Here is an 18194-nt window from a genome sequence, read left to right as displayed (position 1 = left end):
CCGAATTCGCTACCTTCTGTTGAGATTATGAACAAGATTATCCATATCTATATAGGGATAATGATGGATCGGTTCAAATTGGATTACAATGAAAATGGATGCTTTGAGAAGAAGAAGAAAAAAGCAACTCAGAGAAGAAATGCGAGATGAGAGAGAGAGAGAGAGAGAGACAGAGACAGAGACAGAGAGAGAGGGAGAGAGCGACAGGAGAGAATCGCAATTCATTTCGTTGATATTCTTTATGCAGTAATTCCTTTACAATATATCAATTCCATGAAGTATCAAGAGTACCACGGCGAAGAGTTCTCTTTTTATAGTTACATATTACTTTTAAAATATTTTTATTTAAAAATATATTAAAATAATATTTTTTATTTTTTAAAATTTATTTTTAATATCAGCGTATCAAAATAATCTAAAAATATAAAAAAAAATTTAATTTGAAGCTAATAAAACTTTAAAAATTTTCAAAAATATAGTTGGACCGCAATGCCAAACATCACCTAAGTAAAACAATGTGTACATAAGATGACTTCTTACACAACTAGAAAATTGATTTACATTGATAGAATATTTCGTCAGTGTATAAACCGTATTTCCTTCAATATAATAATCATTGATGGAAACGTCATCGATGAGTGTCACTATCAGACTATTGTATATCACCGACAAAATATTCCATTAATGTTTACACATTGATTCAGTTGTAAATAAATTTTTTGATGGAACTACATACAAAAAAATATCATTAGAAAACATCATCAATGATTTCTATTATGTTGATAAATCCATCAGTAATATATTTTATAATGGATTTACAGTTGAAAATATCATGTCAAACAAAAAAAATTACTAGCATCCATTACTTCGGCAAATCCATCAATGACTATGGCATATTACCGACAAAATAAACCATTGGTAAATCCATCTGTGATCATATGCATATTACCAACAAAATTAAACCACAAAGATTTACATCAAATAGTTGCAGGTCCTGTAGTTGTTTTTCCAACTCTCTAGAAAATTTCAAAAGACTTATTCTGTTTGTGATTCAAAGTTAGTCAGTAATTTCATCAATATTTATTTAATATTTTTTAGAAAAAAATAAAATAAACAAAACAAGGAAAAAATTAAAAAAAGAATAAAACTAAAATTTTATTATTAATTTTAAAAACAATATTGAATACAATTTATCTAGTGGACAAAAGATAAAGGAGGAGGGGGTGTTAGAGACAGATCTTTATTGGAACCAGGTGGGCGACGAGGTAGATCACATGTACTAGTGAGGGTTGACTGCAATTGCTTGAAGACATTCACTTTATCCCTCAGGTCAGCCATATCAGACCCAAGTTAGGTCGTCTTAACACTAAACCAGGTTGTTTGAGCTTCAACTTGTTCTTGTACAATCACCTAGATAGTTGAGGATTGCTGTTTGAACTCGATTGTGAGGAACTAACAGTCAATACACTATGATTTGTCTATATATCCACGATCCTAGTGTTAGAGATACCATAAATCTAATTTCTATCAGGTTCACCAGACGACCTAGCCTCTAATCACAAATCCAAATTGAATTCCGGATGGATCGAAGGATTGTCTTCGTATCTCTTCTACAATCAGGTGTTATATGTTTTCTAAAAAGAAAAAAAAGTAAGAAAAATTTAAAAAAATAAAAAATTAAGAAAACAATTGTTGAAATCCAACTTACCACAAACTTCTGAGCTCAATTATCCATGAGTTGTTGCACCCCTTTTCCAATGATCATCATTTCACATATGATTTTTTTTTAAAAAAAAGCTTCATCGGTCTTGAATCGCGTCCAAGTACTGTAGCTTACAAATGAAAGTTATTGTTAGTTAAATTTTTTTTATATAATACAACAATTAAAAAAATATCTTATAAAATAGAATCTTACCATTTTCTTTTTCATGTACAATGAACAAAATAGATCTACCAATGTGCGTTATAATGGAACCATGCATCTCATTGTTCCAATTCTCTGCATTAAACTGTGACTGCAGCACAAAATGCTTATACATCATATGATGGATATTAGCATCTCAAATAGCCTCCAAGATGTATGGAGGTCTGAAATTCCTCCACACGACCATGTTGTCCTAGCCTCGAAGACCTCTTTCTTTTGCATATTTTTTTGATTTTTTCTGCATCTCATACCGGATTTCACACAACCTGGTTTGTAAAAAAAAAATTTATTTCATCGAGATTATGAAAAATAAAACTTGAACATGTTTTTAAAAAATATATCACATTTTAAATTTCAATCTTACCTAATGACACTGTGATTCTCCTATACTCTCATGGAAACAACGTTGTCAGCCTTCTCCCAGTAAAATTCTTCCTTACTAGTCAATTTTATAAAATAATTAGTTTATGAAAATTAAAAAACTAACTAAATAAAATAATAATAAAATATTTATGTATATATTAACCTTGAACTTTCTGAACCAAATATCAATCATAGGTTTTCATTCAGGATTTTTGAAAATCTAACTTCACTGAAACAAAGGCACTTTCATCGATAATTTCATCATAGATATTATTGTATGAGTAGTCTCTATATTTGTGAACTTGAAATTCCATTTGTTCATTGAAATTAATTATTCAAAAATTATCCATTGTTGTTTATTTTTTTTATCATGTAGGAAAGGAAATGAAACTTACATATTGTGGTTAGGCTTCCATTGAATAATGTACTTCCTAGTGTATACAATAAAAATGGATGCTTTGATAAAAAAAGAAAAGAAAGAAGCAACATAGAGAGGAAGTGAGAGATAAGAGAGAGAGAAACGCAAAAGAGAATCACAATTTATTTCCATTGATATTCTTTTTGCTCTATTTTAACTAATTCCTTTACAATATATTAATTCCTAAAAGTTTTAAGATTACCACAAGACAAGAATTCCTCCAACCAAGCCAGTTAGGTCACATCTACATGTTAGGCTTGCATGGCCAACCTTCATTAAAATTCTCATCTAAGTATAATGGTGTGTACATAAGGCGGCTACTTACACAACTAGAAAATTAATTTACATCAACAGAATATTCTGTCAGTGTATAAGTTGTATTTATATCAATATGATAATCACCAATGGATTTTTTTATAGAGACATATCATCGATAAATGTTTTATTAGGAATTTCAGATCCATCAATCATTCAGTCGATGATTTAAATAGCAATGGAAATATCAGCAAATATTCACGTAAAAAAAAGTTGTCGACTATTTTTCTATCGGCTAATCCATCGGTATATAACTCAACCTTATATCACGAGTTGTAGTCATAAATATACCATAAACTTCATATTCCTATTGAGTGTATGATTACTTCAGCCTTCAATTACAACTCCAGATTGTATTCTAGATGGGTTGAAGAATCGTCTCCATGTTTGGCACACATGCCGGTGTTATATTGTTTCTACACGAAAAAGTAAAAGTTGTCAATAAAAAAATAGTAGTCCAAAAAACATACAAAAGGTTTCAAAGTTCAGTTGCAACAAACGTTTCAGCTCGACTATCCATAAACTTATGCATGTAAATCCCGAGATAAAATTCATAAAGTTAATAAGGAAAATACTATGTTAAATGTGTAAGGTGAACATTTAATGTATGAAGATGATGATATACTTGGAAGATTTGAAATAAAATGTTCGTGTGTTAATTTAAAAATAAAAATATGAAAATGGCGGAAAAATTAAAAAAAAACAAAGAAATAGAAATAAAAAACCAAATAGAAGAGGTAAAAGAGGAAAGCAATATTATGGGATATAATATGATGAAATTCAATCTAGTCATCTTAAATTTGGTGTTAAAAATATGTTTGAATCTTGGAAATATAACCCGACAAATATAAAGGGTACAATGTAGACCTATGATTCGAAAATTTATGAATTAATGATGAATATGGAAAATTTTATAAATCTAAGGTGAAAATGTTTAGAAAAGTATTTTGGAATTTTTTTAGAAATAAATTAATGTATGATTTTACGCGTAAATGACTCTTACCATCAAATTAAGCCTGCGTACAATCACGTAGGTTTTTAACCTGGAAAAATATTGAGAAGTATAATTAGGGGCACATTTAAGGTATTTGAAATCAAGTTGTGAAATTAAAGATAGGTGGTAAGAAATGAAAAAAAAAAGGTTATAACATAAGTTGTCATTTTGAAAACATGTGGAATTTAATGAAAAAAATAAAATAAAATAAAATTGAAAAGAATATTTAATAATATGGGAGTATTAGGTTTCGGCCAAATGAGATGTTTGGGGGGGGGTTTCCAATTTTGTGATAGTTATGTAAGTATGTGGATGATTGAAAACTTTAATGTGAATGTGCAATTAATCAAAGTATATTGTAAACTATAAATGGAGAAAATTAGGAAATTGTATTAACTTGAACACGTGGAAAATGTTGTAAGAGTTGGAAAGAATACTTAGCAACTTATGTGCTTTTGGTTTTGGCTAAATAAAATAAAATAACAATAGGAAAGAAGTCATTTAATGATATGCAAAGTGTATGTGTAGTTATATAACTAAAACTACAAGCATGCATATAATGTTTAAATGAGATTGGTTAAAAGAAAATCTTGATACCAAAACTTTAGCCATATGCAATGATTTTGTAAAGTCGATGAAAGGAACTATGAGCAATTAATCTTAGTGGCATGTAATTAAATGCTCATTTTAATGATTTTGAGATGTATAGGAAGATGGAAAATGATATTTTTAAATTGTCCAAATTGTTAGTTTAAAGAAATTGAAAAGAATTAAGGAATTGTATTGAATATTCAATTAATGGGAATGTATAAAAGATAATGTGATATTACTGAAATGATGTGTTTGAGTGTTAAGGAAACGTAATCATGAATTTTTATTAGGATGTGATGTTGTATTAGGCATGTATTAAGGAAATTTAAAAATTTCGATGTGTGTTTATTTACATGAAAGAGTTATTACGATCTATGGATATGCTAGCAATTTAATTTAATTTATGTTGTAAGTAGTAATGATATTTTGGTTGGGAATTATAGGAGAAACATATGGAAAGAAACATGACTTCTTAGAAGCTTGGATAACAAGATTTACGGTAAGGGATTGCCCCCTTTGCCTTTTTAATTATTTATACATGCTTTTATAATAGTTTGAATTATAATGATAATTAAATTGTGTAGTGTATTATTGTTGTTATTGCTAATGGAAGTCGTATGCCTTCTAGGCAAAAATTGATATGTAAATTGTAATTAATCGTATAGGTGGTAATGTAAGTACATTATTAGATGTGATTGACCACAATGAAAAAAAAAACCTTGTATCTACTACTGATTGATATGGTCAGAATCACATGTAATTCGTATTAGACTATCATTATAGAAATTAATGTGTGTGTGTGTGTGTGTGTGTGTGATGAGAACTCTAAAATAACTAACGTGTGAGATAGTTGGTAGGTGAATAAATATTGTTATGGAAAAGGTGTTTGACACCATGATAACTTATTCAACAAATTCATTATTTCAAGTAATGATAAATACATTAAATGTGGTATGTTCTTATTTTTCTATTAATATGTATGAAACTAGTTATTTGATAATGAGGTTAGTGCCTGGTAATAGACAATGGAACTAGTTACTCTGATTAATAGGAATAGTGCCCTAGATAATAGGCTATTTGAGAAACTAATGACCCTAATTAATAGGATTTATGCCCTGGTTAATTGCCCTGGTTAATGGGCAATCAGAAAAACTAATTACCCTGGTAAATGAGCAATCAAAGAAACCAATTACTTTAGTAACGAAGCAAATGCCCGGTTTAGGCTAGAGAGGACATTGATATGTCCTTAAATTTTGCTAATTGTACTTATTTGTAAGGTTAAAGGTAAAAAAATAAATTGTTTGGTAATTGACGTAGTAAATATATAGAAGAGATAATAGCAAATAATCATTATGTATAAAGCTGATTGTATTTGGTATTAAATTTTTTTAAGGTACTTTGTAACATTGTGTCGAGTTATAGATCATGTATTTGGTATTAACAATAACATATAATGGAGGTCTATATGAGTTTATGGAGGTGTATATGAGTTTAGCTATGTTGACATGTTAATGATTGGGTATTCAATTAGCCCTACAAATAAAGTTCAATAAAAAAAGAAAGATGATTTGAGTATGTTTTGCAAGTATAAAAATAATGGAAGATTATGTGATAAATTATAAATAATAGAAATGGACAAGAAATAAATAATGAATCAAGAAAATTTTTCAATATAACAAGGATGTTATATGAACTAAAATACGATGTATCATAGATATAATAAATGCTAGAGAAGTAAAATAACAACATGAATTAAATATGTTGTGGATTAAATAACGATGTAAATTAAATATGCTTACATAATAAGTTACGATATGCATTAAAGATGGTTGAGAGAGGAAAATATTATATTATTTATGTGTTGAGGAAATAAATTGTGGGGTAAATCCCATGTGTTATGAAATAATAATATAAACTGAATATATTCAAAAAGTAGAAAGAGTTATGAAATAAATCTGAGATGAAAAGAAACATTGTAAGAAAGTGTTTAAATGAGTCCAATCAATTTTAAAGTTGTAAGGAATAAATCGTATATTGATGTTTCAAACTAGATTATGAAGGAAAAAGTTATCATAATGTAAGAATGATAATGTGATGGATAAAATGACGGAAATAATATTTTTCAGGGAATTATGAAAATGTATATTGTTGGAAATTGATATAAAATCAACGTTCTTAAAGAAAAATTTATGAAATTAGTTTTGATTGTATAGTTATTAAACGTTCTTAACTAGAATGATATAAATGTTTAATATGATTAAAATTTTAATTTTATGTGTCATAGGTAAATTCCTTTGAGGAAATCAATTTCTTAGGTCACTAAGTTACCTAGTTTTATGTAGAAAGAATATTTGTATTTTTAGATAACGTGAATGTGATTTTAACATGAGTTTTAATAAATTGTGTTCATTAATAAAATTTTTGAATTTTTTTTGAGACTTTTCTTATATAAAAAAAATTGCTCATATTTTTACACACTCGATCAATGGAAATAAGTATAAACACATTAGAATGTGCAGGGTGTTACATTGTACCCTTATATATCTATCATCTCTTTGTATATGTGTTTCCATATATAACTCCATCAAAGTTAGTCTGTCCCCAAGTTGTGTAACTTGAAAAATAACTCATTAGTTAAATACTGTAACAAATAATCACTAGCTGTTTAAGAAAAACATTTAAAAATAACACAAGCTCCTATTGATGTTTTGTATGGTTAGTAAGAGGAAGCGATCCACCGATATTCTTGCTAATAAAACCATGAGTATCCTTGTTTCTATTTGAGGACTCATTCTGTGATCACCTCCTAAAACCCTTCGACGTCAAGAATTCTAGATATCTCTCCAATTACTCTTAGTGATGTAGGGAGGTCTAGAATTCTTTCACACTTCAAAGTCATTTAACTCTTCTCTTCTCTTAGCATATGTAAGTGTGTTATACTTCTAATCCATATAATCTAGTTCAAAGATTCATTAAACATAAAAAAATAACAAAACAAATTACAATTTTATATATAAAAAAATAAACTTCACACGTTAAAACTTACCTGGTTGGGCTGTGATTTTTCCAAACTCAACCCCACGTTGGGTTTGGACGTGACCGCGTCCACCTCCATGTTGGATTGGGACGCGTCCTTGCCCAATCCCACGTTGTGACTAGACGCAATTGCACCTAACCCCACGTTGGGCCTGGACGCGACCGCAGCCACCTCCATATTAGACCTCAACGCGTCCGCGCCCAACCCCACGTTGGGGCTGGATGCAACAACGTCCACCTCTATGTTGGACCGGGACGCGTCCTCACCCAACTCCACGGCGCCCAACCTCATGTTGGGCCTGGACGCATCCCTGCCCAACCCTATATTGGGTTTGGACGCGACCGTGACCACCTCCATGTTGGACCTGGACGTGTCCCCGCCCAACCCCACGTTAGGTCTAGACGTGACCGCGGCCACCTCCATGTTGGACCTGGACGCGTCCCCCCTCAACTTCACGTTGGGTCTGGACGCGATTGCGCCCAACTCTATGTTGGGCCTCGACGCGTCCACACCCAACCCCACGTTGGGAATGGCGCCAACCGCGGCCAACTCCATGTTGGTCCTAGATGCATCCCCGCGTAACCTCATGTTGGGTCTGAACGCGACTCCGCCCAACCCCATATTGGGCCTGGACGCAACCGCGTCCAACTCCATGCTAGCCCTGGACGCGTCCACACCTAACCCCACGTTGGGCTGGACGCGACCATGTTGGGCTTGGACGTGACCGCGGCCAACCCAACGTTGGGTCTAAACGTGTTCGCGCCCAACTCCATATTAGATCTGGACGCGTCAACACCCAACCCCACGTCGGTTTTCTTAATATATTAATGTATGTTATAAATATTATTATTTCTCTTATAATTCAAAGTGTTCATATAAAAAATATTATTGTTTGTTTTACAAATATTATTATTTTTATTATAACTCAAAGAATTCTTAATATAATTATTTATGTGATAAATATTATTGTTTTTATTATAATTCTAAATATTCATATAAAAAATAGTATTATTTGTGTTATAAATATTATTCTTTTTATTATAATTAATAGTATTAATAAACTAATTAATAAATTTGAAAAAAATTATTATTAATATTAAAAAAATATTATTTCTTGTATTATAAATTTTTACAGTATTTTTTATAAAAATAAAAAATAAACCTGCCGCGCAGCGCTGGCACCTAACTATTGCATTCTAAAAGCAATCATTCCTCCAAAAAAAAAAAAAAGGCCTGCTTTTGAATTATAGAAGAGCCATCATAGATATATATTTTAACTAGAAGAGCCTATACATACAACATAGAGTGAAAAATGATATTTTTCTTAAGAAAAAAAATGCATATGACCACATAAGTAGCTCAAATTAAGCAGAATGATGTGAGTTCTCAATCAAAACCTCCTTCCAAAATTTTTAAAACTATACATGCACTCAAAATCTTAGAAGAACTTTGATTGAACTGAATATATATCAGCATTTTTTTTTCCGACTCCTTTTCAACCAAAAAAGAAAGGAAAAAAAAAAGAATAAAAAGAAGAGAGGAGAGATTTAGGACTAGTTAACTTTACAAACAATTAAAAACTTGACATTTTGTAGCGAACTCCCTAGAAGTATTGCTGGACTCAGTCAACCATAAATTTACCAAAGAATTGAAGATGCCCAAGCCGAACAAGTGGAACAACCAGAAAAGGAGCAAAAACATGGTCAGAAATGGAATGCAAAAACTTGGTCAGAAATGTTATAGCATTCATAGAAATTGGGAACATCTATATAAAGCCAGGCACTCCATTTTCCATGTTTTTTTTTCCATGCTTGTAGTAATCAAGGCACTTTAAGGTTTAGTTTTTACCCTTACAAGTGCCCATTCTGGCTCACCTCATCTTCCATAATATTTTGGTTTTCATATGTTTCACTGAGCTTCACAGATTTGCTGGTACGTAATCGTCGGTCTACTAAATCCGTGTGTGCATTAACATCGCAATTGAATTGCTTATATACTCTTTACATGGGTGCTATGCAGAAGCTCAAGGGATCGGTGTGAGTTACCCCAGAAATGCGGACAACCTTCCAAAAGCAAAAGATGTTGTAGCACTATGTAAGTGTCATAACGTTCGGAGAATTCGCCTTCATGATCCAAGGCATGATGTTCTACAAGCGCTGAAAAATACAGGAATAAAAGTCATTCTTGGAGTTGGAAATGATGATATCATGAGGCTAGCTACTGATGCAAGATTTGCTAGGACATGGGTCAGAAGAAATGTTTTATGGTTTACACCTTACATCAACTTCCGATGCATTGCTGTAGGAGCTGATGAAAATATTCTCGCCAATACGGCTTTAAATCAGTACGTGCTTCCTGCTATGATAGGTCTTTATTAGAGAAGCTCAAAAGACTGTCAATCTATCGGTTCCCATGTCCACTGTGATGCATTCCTCGGTCATGGCAACAACTTTTCCTCCTTCCTCAGCGTACTTGGATGCTCCTGTCCTTCCAATTGTCCTACCCATTGTTCAATCCCTACAAACCCATAGATATCCCCTACTATATCCTGTGTACAGTTACTGGTCAGGTTATAGTGAAAGATCTAGGAGAAGAATATACAAATATTTTTGATGCCCAAGTGGATGCAGCTTATTCTGCACTTGAAAGGCTGATGCATTAAATATCGAGATTCTTGTGACAGAAACAGGATGGCCATCCTGCGAGGGAACAGCGATCGCGACTGTTGCCAACCCTCCTAGATATATACTGTGGAATTAATTGTTTGTTTTTCCTCATTAGAATTCACACACGTTCCTTCCTTCCTTCTTTTTCTTGAAACATGTGTACGTTCTGCTGTGGAGAGGATGAAAGATCAACTTCTGCCAAAGACACATTTGTTTGAGTAAACTTAATCACCCGTTAAATGTTTATGTCGCCGTCATGGACTGGCATGTGGACATTTTCTACCGACACATGGAAAAAAGAGGGTCCTACTCGAATTAATTGAGAAAAATATTTTAAAATATGTAGAAAATAAACTAAAATCCAAGTGGAAGGCAGATTGGAAAAAAGAAAAAAGAAAAAAAAAACAAATAGCGTGACAACTGCATCGAAATTAATGAGGATCCAAATTTTCAAATTCCTCCTTGTTTCTAAACAAATGTGTGTTGCTTGAACTCTCCGTAAATTCAAGTCTTGTTAATTACATTTTCTCTCTATAGAATAAAGTTGAACTTATCTTAATCTTTATAATCTATCAAATTTCAGTATCCACTGGTTACCTTCAGCTCTGTTTTTTTTCTTTGCTAGATCAGCTTTTCATTTTTACATTTTTTTTTCATGAGTATCGTATTTGCAAGATATATGGATTCTAATAACTATATCGGAAAAGGAATCTAAATTGAAGGATTCTGCTTCTTCTTTTCTTCTATTTTTTGTTTTTCTAATTTTTAGATACACAAACAACTATGAAATACAACTGAATTCACCATGTAAAATTAAGATGTTTAAAAGTATAAATAATATTAGATAGGTGACTCATTCTATACCATAAGTTATCTTAAATTTTTTTCAACATAAAAAATATGTTAAGATAATTGACTTAACTAGGTTTAATAAACTTGACTAATTTAAATAATACGATTAACAAAAAAAATTGATAATGAAAAAAAATCGACCCGATTCCATTCGGGTTAGCATGTCAAATTTATAACTTGACCGTGATCCTAAGGTAACACTATCGAAAGCAAACTTAAAAAAAAACTATGAAACTCAATTATAAAACAACCCAATGTTGAAGGTCATAACTAGAAAAAAAATTAATTTTAAAAAAACAATAACAAAAAAGACCTGAGTCAAATCGGGTTAACCAGTTAACCTTGTAACCATGGGCATAAGATTGGGATAACCTATAGAAAGAAAAGCGAGGGAAAAAAAAGCACAGATACCAATTCTCAACCATTCAAATTATAAAGGATGAAATTGAAAAAAAATCATTTTAAAAAATAATTGAAGGATCTTATTTGATAACGAATCAAAAAATAAATAAGAACATGATAACCCCATAGAAAGAAAAATAAAAAAAGTTTGAAGCTCAATTTCAAGCAAATAAAATGTTAAAGGATAAAATTGAAGGGAAAAATATAACTAAAAAAAGGTAAAAAAAAATCAATTTAAGCCCACCCGAGTTAGCATGCAAATATGTGACCTAGTCGTGATACCGAAGTAACCCCGTAGAAAGCAAATTGATTAAAATTATAAAGCTTAATTATCAAATAACTCAAGGTTGAACGACATAACTAAAGAAAAAAATTAAAATTAAGTAATGAAAAACAATTTGAGTCAATCTAGGTTAACCTGCTAACCTCGCGACCATGAACATATGATTGAAATAACCTTATTGAAAGGAAAGTAAATAAAAAAAAAACAAAGACTAATTCTCAATAAATCAAATGTTAAATTATAAAATTGAAAAAAAAACCAAAGTCAACCTGTGTTAACCTTTGAAACTCATGACCCTAATCATGAGTCCAGAACTAACCACATAAAAGCACTTTAAAAAATAACGAAGTAAAATTTTCAATCAATAAAATATCAAGGGGTGAAATTAAAAAAACAGTGCAATAAAAAAGGATACAAAATAAAACAAATAGCAAGAATGGGGACTAAATTTGACATAAAAAATAGAAATCAAATATTGAGAGAATTGAAAAAAAATTCAATCAGGAAAATGATAAAAAAAAACAAATAGCAAACAAAAAAATAAGGATGAAGTTTGATTTATAAATTACATACAACCAAATGATGAGGGACGACATTAAATAAAAAAACCAATCATAAGAAGATTAAAAAAATAAAACACATAACAATCAAAAGAATAAGAACCAAATTGGATACAAAAAACAAATCATATGACATCTTTATATTTTGATAAGCAGAAGAGAAAGAAATTAGGAGGAGAAAAAAAAATCCATTGAAGCTTAACCATTGTGCCATCGTGCACATGCACCTAACCATCAAGAAGACCATATTAAGATGCTTTAACATTATTAAAGAACACTGCATGCGTCATATAAAAGGTTGTAAGTGCCACCAACACATTAACGTGTGTGTTGTACGAGCCAGTCACTTTTGTTTTTATAATTGTATTTTATATGCATTAAAATACCAAATTGTTCCTTAACCAACCTAATAATAATAAAACAAAACTAGCATGCATGCTTTTGCTACATGAGAGAAATTAAAGAGATCACAAGAAAGATAGGGCAAATAAAATATTAATGATTTGGAGAAGATGAATAAAAAGATAAATGAGCATTTTGTTCTTTTTGGATACTTTTAAACTTTGTACCAATAACTCCATACATTGAGATAAGAGAAATGATTATTGATAAATACATTGATGAATTTTACTAACTAATGACTAGAAAATGATCTGTTAGAAATGGAACAACAATTGGTTGTTAGGTATCTACAACCCATCTAGAACATGTGTGTTTATAATTTTTGTTACCGTTTTAAAAGCCTATTAGATGGATTTGAATATGAAGAAAAGGTAGATTGTTAGGGTACTAATAGAACTGTTCATGCCAATAAATAGAAATTATCCACTTAACTTAAACCAATAGCTAAAAAAATCATAGGTTAGGGTTCTAAATTTGGCTTTAAGATGCGTTGAGTAAGGGCACTGATCTTTTGATTACAATAAGCTAAAAAGTCATCTAAGATATAATTTACTTGTAGAAGAACCTAATAAAAGGGTAGGTGATCCCATATATGATAATTTAAATAGTAGTGAAGAGGTTTTGCAATACAATGATAGTGTATCTTAGTCATCTAAAAGAGCTTGCTTGCTCTTAAGGTTAGTTTAAGTATGGATTGGCTATAGCTTTTTTTATTGAACTTGCTCTATAAAAATAAGGTATGTATTATAATCACTAATAATGGTATCTTTAAGAATATGATGTTGATGAGCTATAAAGAAGTTGTACATCGATAGAAAAAATATCACAAGCCCTACAAACTAAATTGTTTGAATCAAGATAGTAAGGTAATTGTAGACAAATATTATCTAGTTTTATTTTTATATCTAAAAAATATTTTGATAGTGTTTGGTGTGATATGATATTTATTAATATATGTAATATATTGTTAGGTAGACTATGACTATATGAAAAGAAATGCATGCATGATGGGGGGGAGTAACATGTATACCCTTATTATAAAGAGAAAACGTATAATGTTAGCATCTAGAAAAGAAGGGGTAGTTATTAAGAGTAAATATAAAAATATATTATTTTTATCCCAGTTTATAAAGACAACCCCTTATAAATCGTGCTCATAAAATCTCCTCACTTATATTTTTTATTTTTTATCATATTCACCATTTTGCACAACACAAACCTTTTTTTATACTTTGTTATATCCTATTAGACCATAAATATCTCTATAAGTTTATTTATATAGCTTAGTTATGGAAGATCAATAACTAGCTCATCAGAACCACCTGTATCAATTTCTTCTAGATTGGAAAGAAATTATCCTCTAGTTCTAACCACACATCCATCAATGTTATTATTGTTGTCAATTATTAAAAATGATGTTAGTGCCTTCGCATTTCATTGATCTGTAACATATTGTCAATTATATAGTTAGCCAACTGAAATAAATTAGATCAAAAATTAAGATTCCTTCAAATTAGGCTCATAATGTGTTATTGGGTAAGTTTTTTCCCTAATATTTTTCAATTTTCTAAATTATTTAGATTTTTTTTCCTTTTGAACTTTTCATTTCCTACTTTGTTTAGCTCAAGTTATTTTATTTTATTTATTTAAAGAGTTTCGAAATTCTTAGAAAAATCTACTACTGAAGAGAAAATATTTAATAATTAAATTTTAAATTCGATTTTTTATGTGGAGACCCTTTTTAGTAATTAAATATTCTTTTTAGTAATTAAATTAGCAACAGACTTCACAATGTTTACTCCTAGGCTAGAGAGGCATGAAAAGCAATCAGTAGAGGGGGTTGTAAAAATAGGGCTGCTGAAGGCTAGGATCAATTACGCCGTGTTCAGTTTGCGCCCAGGATTTGGCTACTCCCGAGCAACTGCTTACCACGAATGAAGAAAGGTATTCTAAGTCATTAATCACTAGTCTAATCCAAACAAACTATCAATTCTGGAGACTTAAAAGTTTTTTAAGTTCATCACGTTCCCTTCCAATCTACGCAATTCAGCTTGGGCTTCATCAATCATCGGGTTGGATTGGTCTCTGGAATAAAATACATGAATATCATTTTTTTCCTTCAATCCAGCTTAGTCCAGGGTCTTTTTCGATCATCAGTCCACTTATCTTTCTCCTCATTTCGGCAACAGCCTCCCATCTCCCTGCAGCGGCATAAAGATTTGAAAGCAGAATGTGTGTTGCACTGTCTTCTGGCTCTAATTGTAATATTTCTTCTGCTGCGCGAACTCCTATTTTCAAATTCCTTTTATTGACACAAGAGCTCAGCAAGGTTCGCCATAATTCCAAATGATCTTTGCTGTAAGTTGATTTGATAATCAGTTCTTCTGCCTCGTCCAGCAATCCAGCTCGGCTTAATAAACTAACCATGCAAGAGTAATGCTTAGGCCCAGGTATAACATCATTTTTCTTTATATGACTCCACAAGAGCTTTCCTTCTTCAACCAAGCCACTATGGCTGCAAGCGGACAGCAGGGACAAAAATGTTACTTGATCAGGTCTTTGACCATTGACTAAAATCTTCGCAAAGATTATCATCGCCTCCTCTGCCATTCCATGTTGGCTATAGCCCCCAAGCATTGAGTTCCAGCACTTCAAATCAGGGTTTGAAACTTGGGAAAATATTGATCGAGCAGCATGAAGGTCACCATTTTTTGCATACATATGTACAAGACTTCCACAAACAGATATTTCAGCATCACATCCTCTTTTTACAGTCTGAGTATGAATCATCTCTCCTTGGTTTAAAGTTGCGAGGTCAGCACAGGCACTCAAAGCTCCGCTGAGAGCAAAACTGTCAATCTTGTAGCCTTCATGACACATCATGCTGAATAATTTTATTGCACTTTCCCCACCACCCAATCTAGAATGACCCATAATCATTTCAGTCCAGAGAACAACATCCTTCTCTTCAATCATATTGAAAACCTGTTCAGCGGATTCAGTATCACCATTTTTCAGATACATTGACAATAATGTAGTTCCTATGAAGACACTCCTCTCCGATCCCACTTTCATAACCTGGGCATGAAGAGGTTTCCCATAACAAGTTGCCGAAAATGCACTAGTAGCAGAAATAACAGCAGCAAAAGTATATTCATCCGGTTTAGGAAGAAACACTTCTACCAACTGGAGGAACAGATTCATAGCATCCGCTCCCTCTCCATTCTCCGCATATCCAGAAATCATTGAGTTCCAAGAAACTAAATCTGGTTTCTCAATTTTATTAAAGACATTAAATCCAGTTTCGGTGTCACCGCAACTGCAATACATGTCAAGCAACGCATTTTGCAAAGGCAAATCGGCTAGTACATTCAAAACAATAACTTGTGCATGGATAACTTGTCCACGCCTACAATCTCCAAATTTACCACAAGCATTCAATATCATTGAGTATGTGAACTCGGTTGGAACAATGCCATGCCTCACCATTTTACCAAATAATAAAACCCCTTCCTCTAACCTTTCATTTTTCAAATTCCCAAATATCATGGAATTCCACAGAACAGCATCCTTCTGTACAACACAACCAAAAACTTTGTTTGCAGATTCCAGATCCCCACAATTCGAATACATCCCAAGCAATGATGTCTTAACAAATACATCATTAAAAAACCCATGCTTAACAGATTGACCATGGATCAATGACCCCATAAACCAATCCTCAAGCAAACAACAAGCTTGAAGTGAACTCGAGAAAGTTGACCCATTAGGCGTCAAACCTTGAGTACCCACCAGCGCAAATAACTTCAAACTCAAGAACCCATGATTAGAATCTCTAGAAAAAGCTGAAATTAATGCATTATACGAAACAATATTTCTCTGAGGCATTTTGTCGAACAGTTTCTTTGCGTTGAAAAGAGAACCGCAACGCGCGTACATAGAGAGGATGTTGTTGTTCAAATATGGACATTGTGCATAGCTTGTTGAGATCGTGGTTGTGAGGATTAGAGCGTGGAGTTGATAAGCCTTTCTGAGAGAGGTTATGGTGGTGCATTTTTGTATCAGTGTCGTTAAAGAAAGAGGGTTCATATAAGAAAGATCAGTTACTGCTGCACCCGCCCGCAATTGATCTAAAAAGGGCTTGAATGGAATGATGAACTACATGTCGTTTCATTTTGGTGCGTATGTAACTAAGGAGCTGTTTCATGTCATAAGAGGTTCCCCTCATTGAAGGTTACTCCATGTCAAATTCTACTTTTTAATAATTATTTCTATCAATATTTGTATTTATGCAAGTTGCTTTTTGATATTTTATAAGATTTTCTTTCCATGGATGATACCGTTGACATTTTCATATTTTTTTTTGTTGGATTGCATGTTATTATGTATTTGATGTTGTTTGTGTTGGAATCATATCATGTTTAGAATTTCATGACATGGTTGTTAAATTTAAAAATGTATGTAAATTTGTTACAACATCACGTATTTGTTTTTAGATAAAAGTTATATTTGATCTTGATGTCTAGTTTCAAAATTAAATGCATGTTGTTGTTTCAAATATGGTTTTTTTTGCACATTTGTTGTGAATTTACTTTATTTTTCTTATATAGGACCATGTTAATTGCATAGTTATTTTGGCCTTTTAATTTTATTTTTTTGTTCTGAATTCATGGCGGAAAAATAAGTTAATATTGATACTCTTAGAGTCCAAATTGTGGGAGTGTTTGTTGCTACATTAGTTTTTATATGTACATAAAAATTATTTTTTTCAATAAAAAATTTTCGTTTTGGTTTTGTAGTCTGCACATTTTTTGTTTTTCTCTCAATAATTTTACTAAATTTTAATGTGCATGTATATATATTAATGTTTTTCACTCTTCTACTTTGATTTGTGCTTGGATTTGCATGTTTGAAAATGCCTCTCAAGAATACCCTTCCAAGTTGCTCCTTCGGTTTTCCATCCAACCAACTACTTAATTAGCTGCTTAGGTCACCTGTAGGATAACTGTATTTATTCTTAACATTTTAATATTCATAAATATTATTGTTTTATTATTGTTTCATTCAGGATGTTAAATCTTTAATAGTGCATGGTGTTTATTTTATTTATTTTCTTAGATGTGATAGTTTATAAAGACTTCGTTTGGAAACGCGGTGCAAACCGTGTTTTCTAAAAATTTAATTTTTTTTGTTAAAAATTAATTTTTTTATGTGTTTTGGATCGTTTTCATGCGCTGATCTCAAAAATAATTTTTAAAAAATAAAAAAAATATTATTTTAATACATTTCAATATGAAAAATATTTTAAAAAACAATCACAATTATACTTCTAAACATACCGTAAAGAAGTTTGGTGTTAGAACATGATTTCCTTTCTTTTCCTCTTT

General features: G+C 31.5%; 2 protein-coding genes across 2 annotated transcripts; one reads left to right on the top strand and one right to left on the bottom strand.

Moving 5' to 3' along the window:
- The first annotated feature begins 9296 nt into the window (after positions 1-9296).
- Positions 9297-10304, top strand: LOC133694421 (putative glucan endo-1,3-beta-glucosidase GVI). The gene is made up of 4 exons (XM_062115920.1): positions 9297-9369; positions 9662-9888; positions 10010-10126; positions 10212-10304. The coding sequence occupies exons 1-4, from the start codon at positions 9297-9299 to the stop codon at positions 10302-10304; spliced, it is 510 nt and encodes a 169-aa protein (XP_061971904.1).
- Positions 10305-14614: 4310 nt separating this feature from the next.
- On the bottom strand, positions 14615-17049 carry LOC133694241 (pentatricopeptide repeat-containing protein At3g50420). Its single transcript, XM_062115725.1, is given in 2 exon segments — positions 14615-14921; positions 14923-17049. Coding segments are annotated over 2 exon segments (2088 nt in total). The 5' UTR covers positions 16897-17049; the 3' UTR covers positions 14615-14807.
- Positions 17050-18194: the final 1145 nt, after the last annotated feature.

The sequence above is a fragment of the Populus nigra genome, chromosome 5 (genome assembly GCF_951802175.1).
Source record: "Populus nigra chromosome 5, ddPopNigr1.1, whole genome shotgun sequence".
Lineage (NCBI taxonomy): Eukaryota > Viridiplantae > Streptophyta > Magnoliopsida > Malpighiales > Salicaceae > Populus > Populus nigra.
The sequence above is the reverse complement of the archived record's forward strand: the minus strand, read 5'-3'. Positions and strand labels throughout refer to the sequence as shown.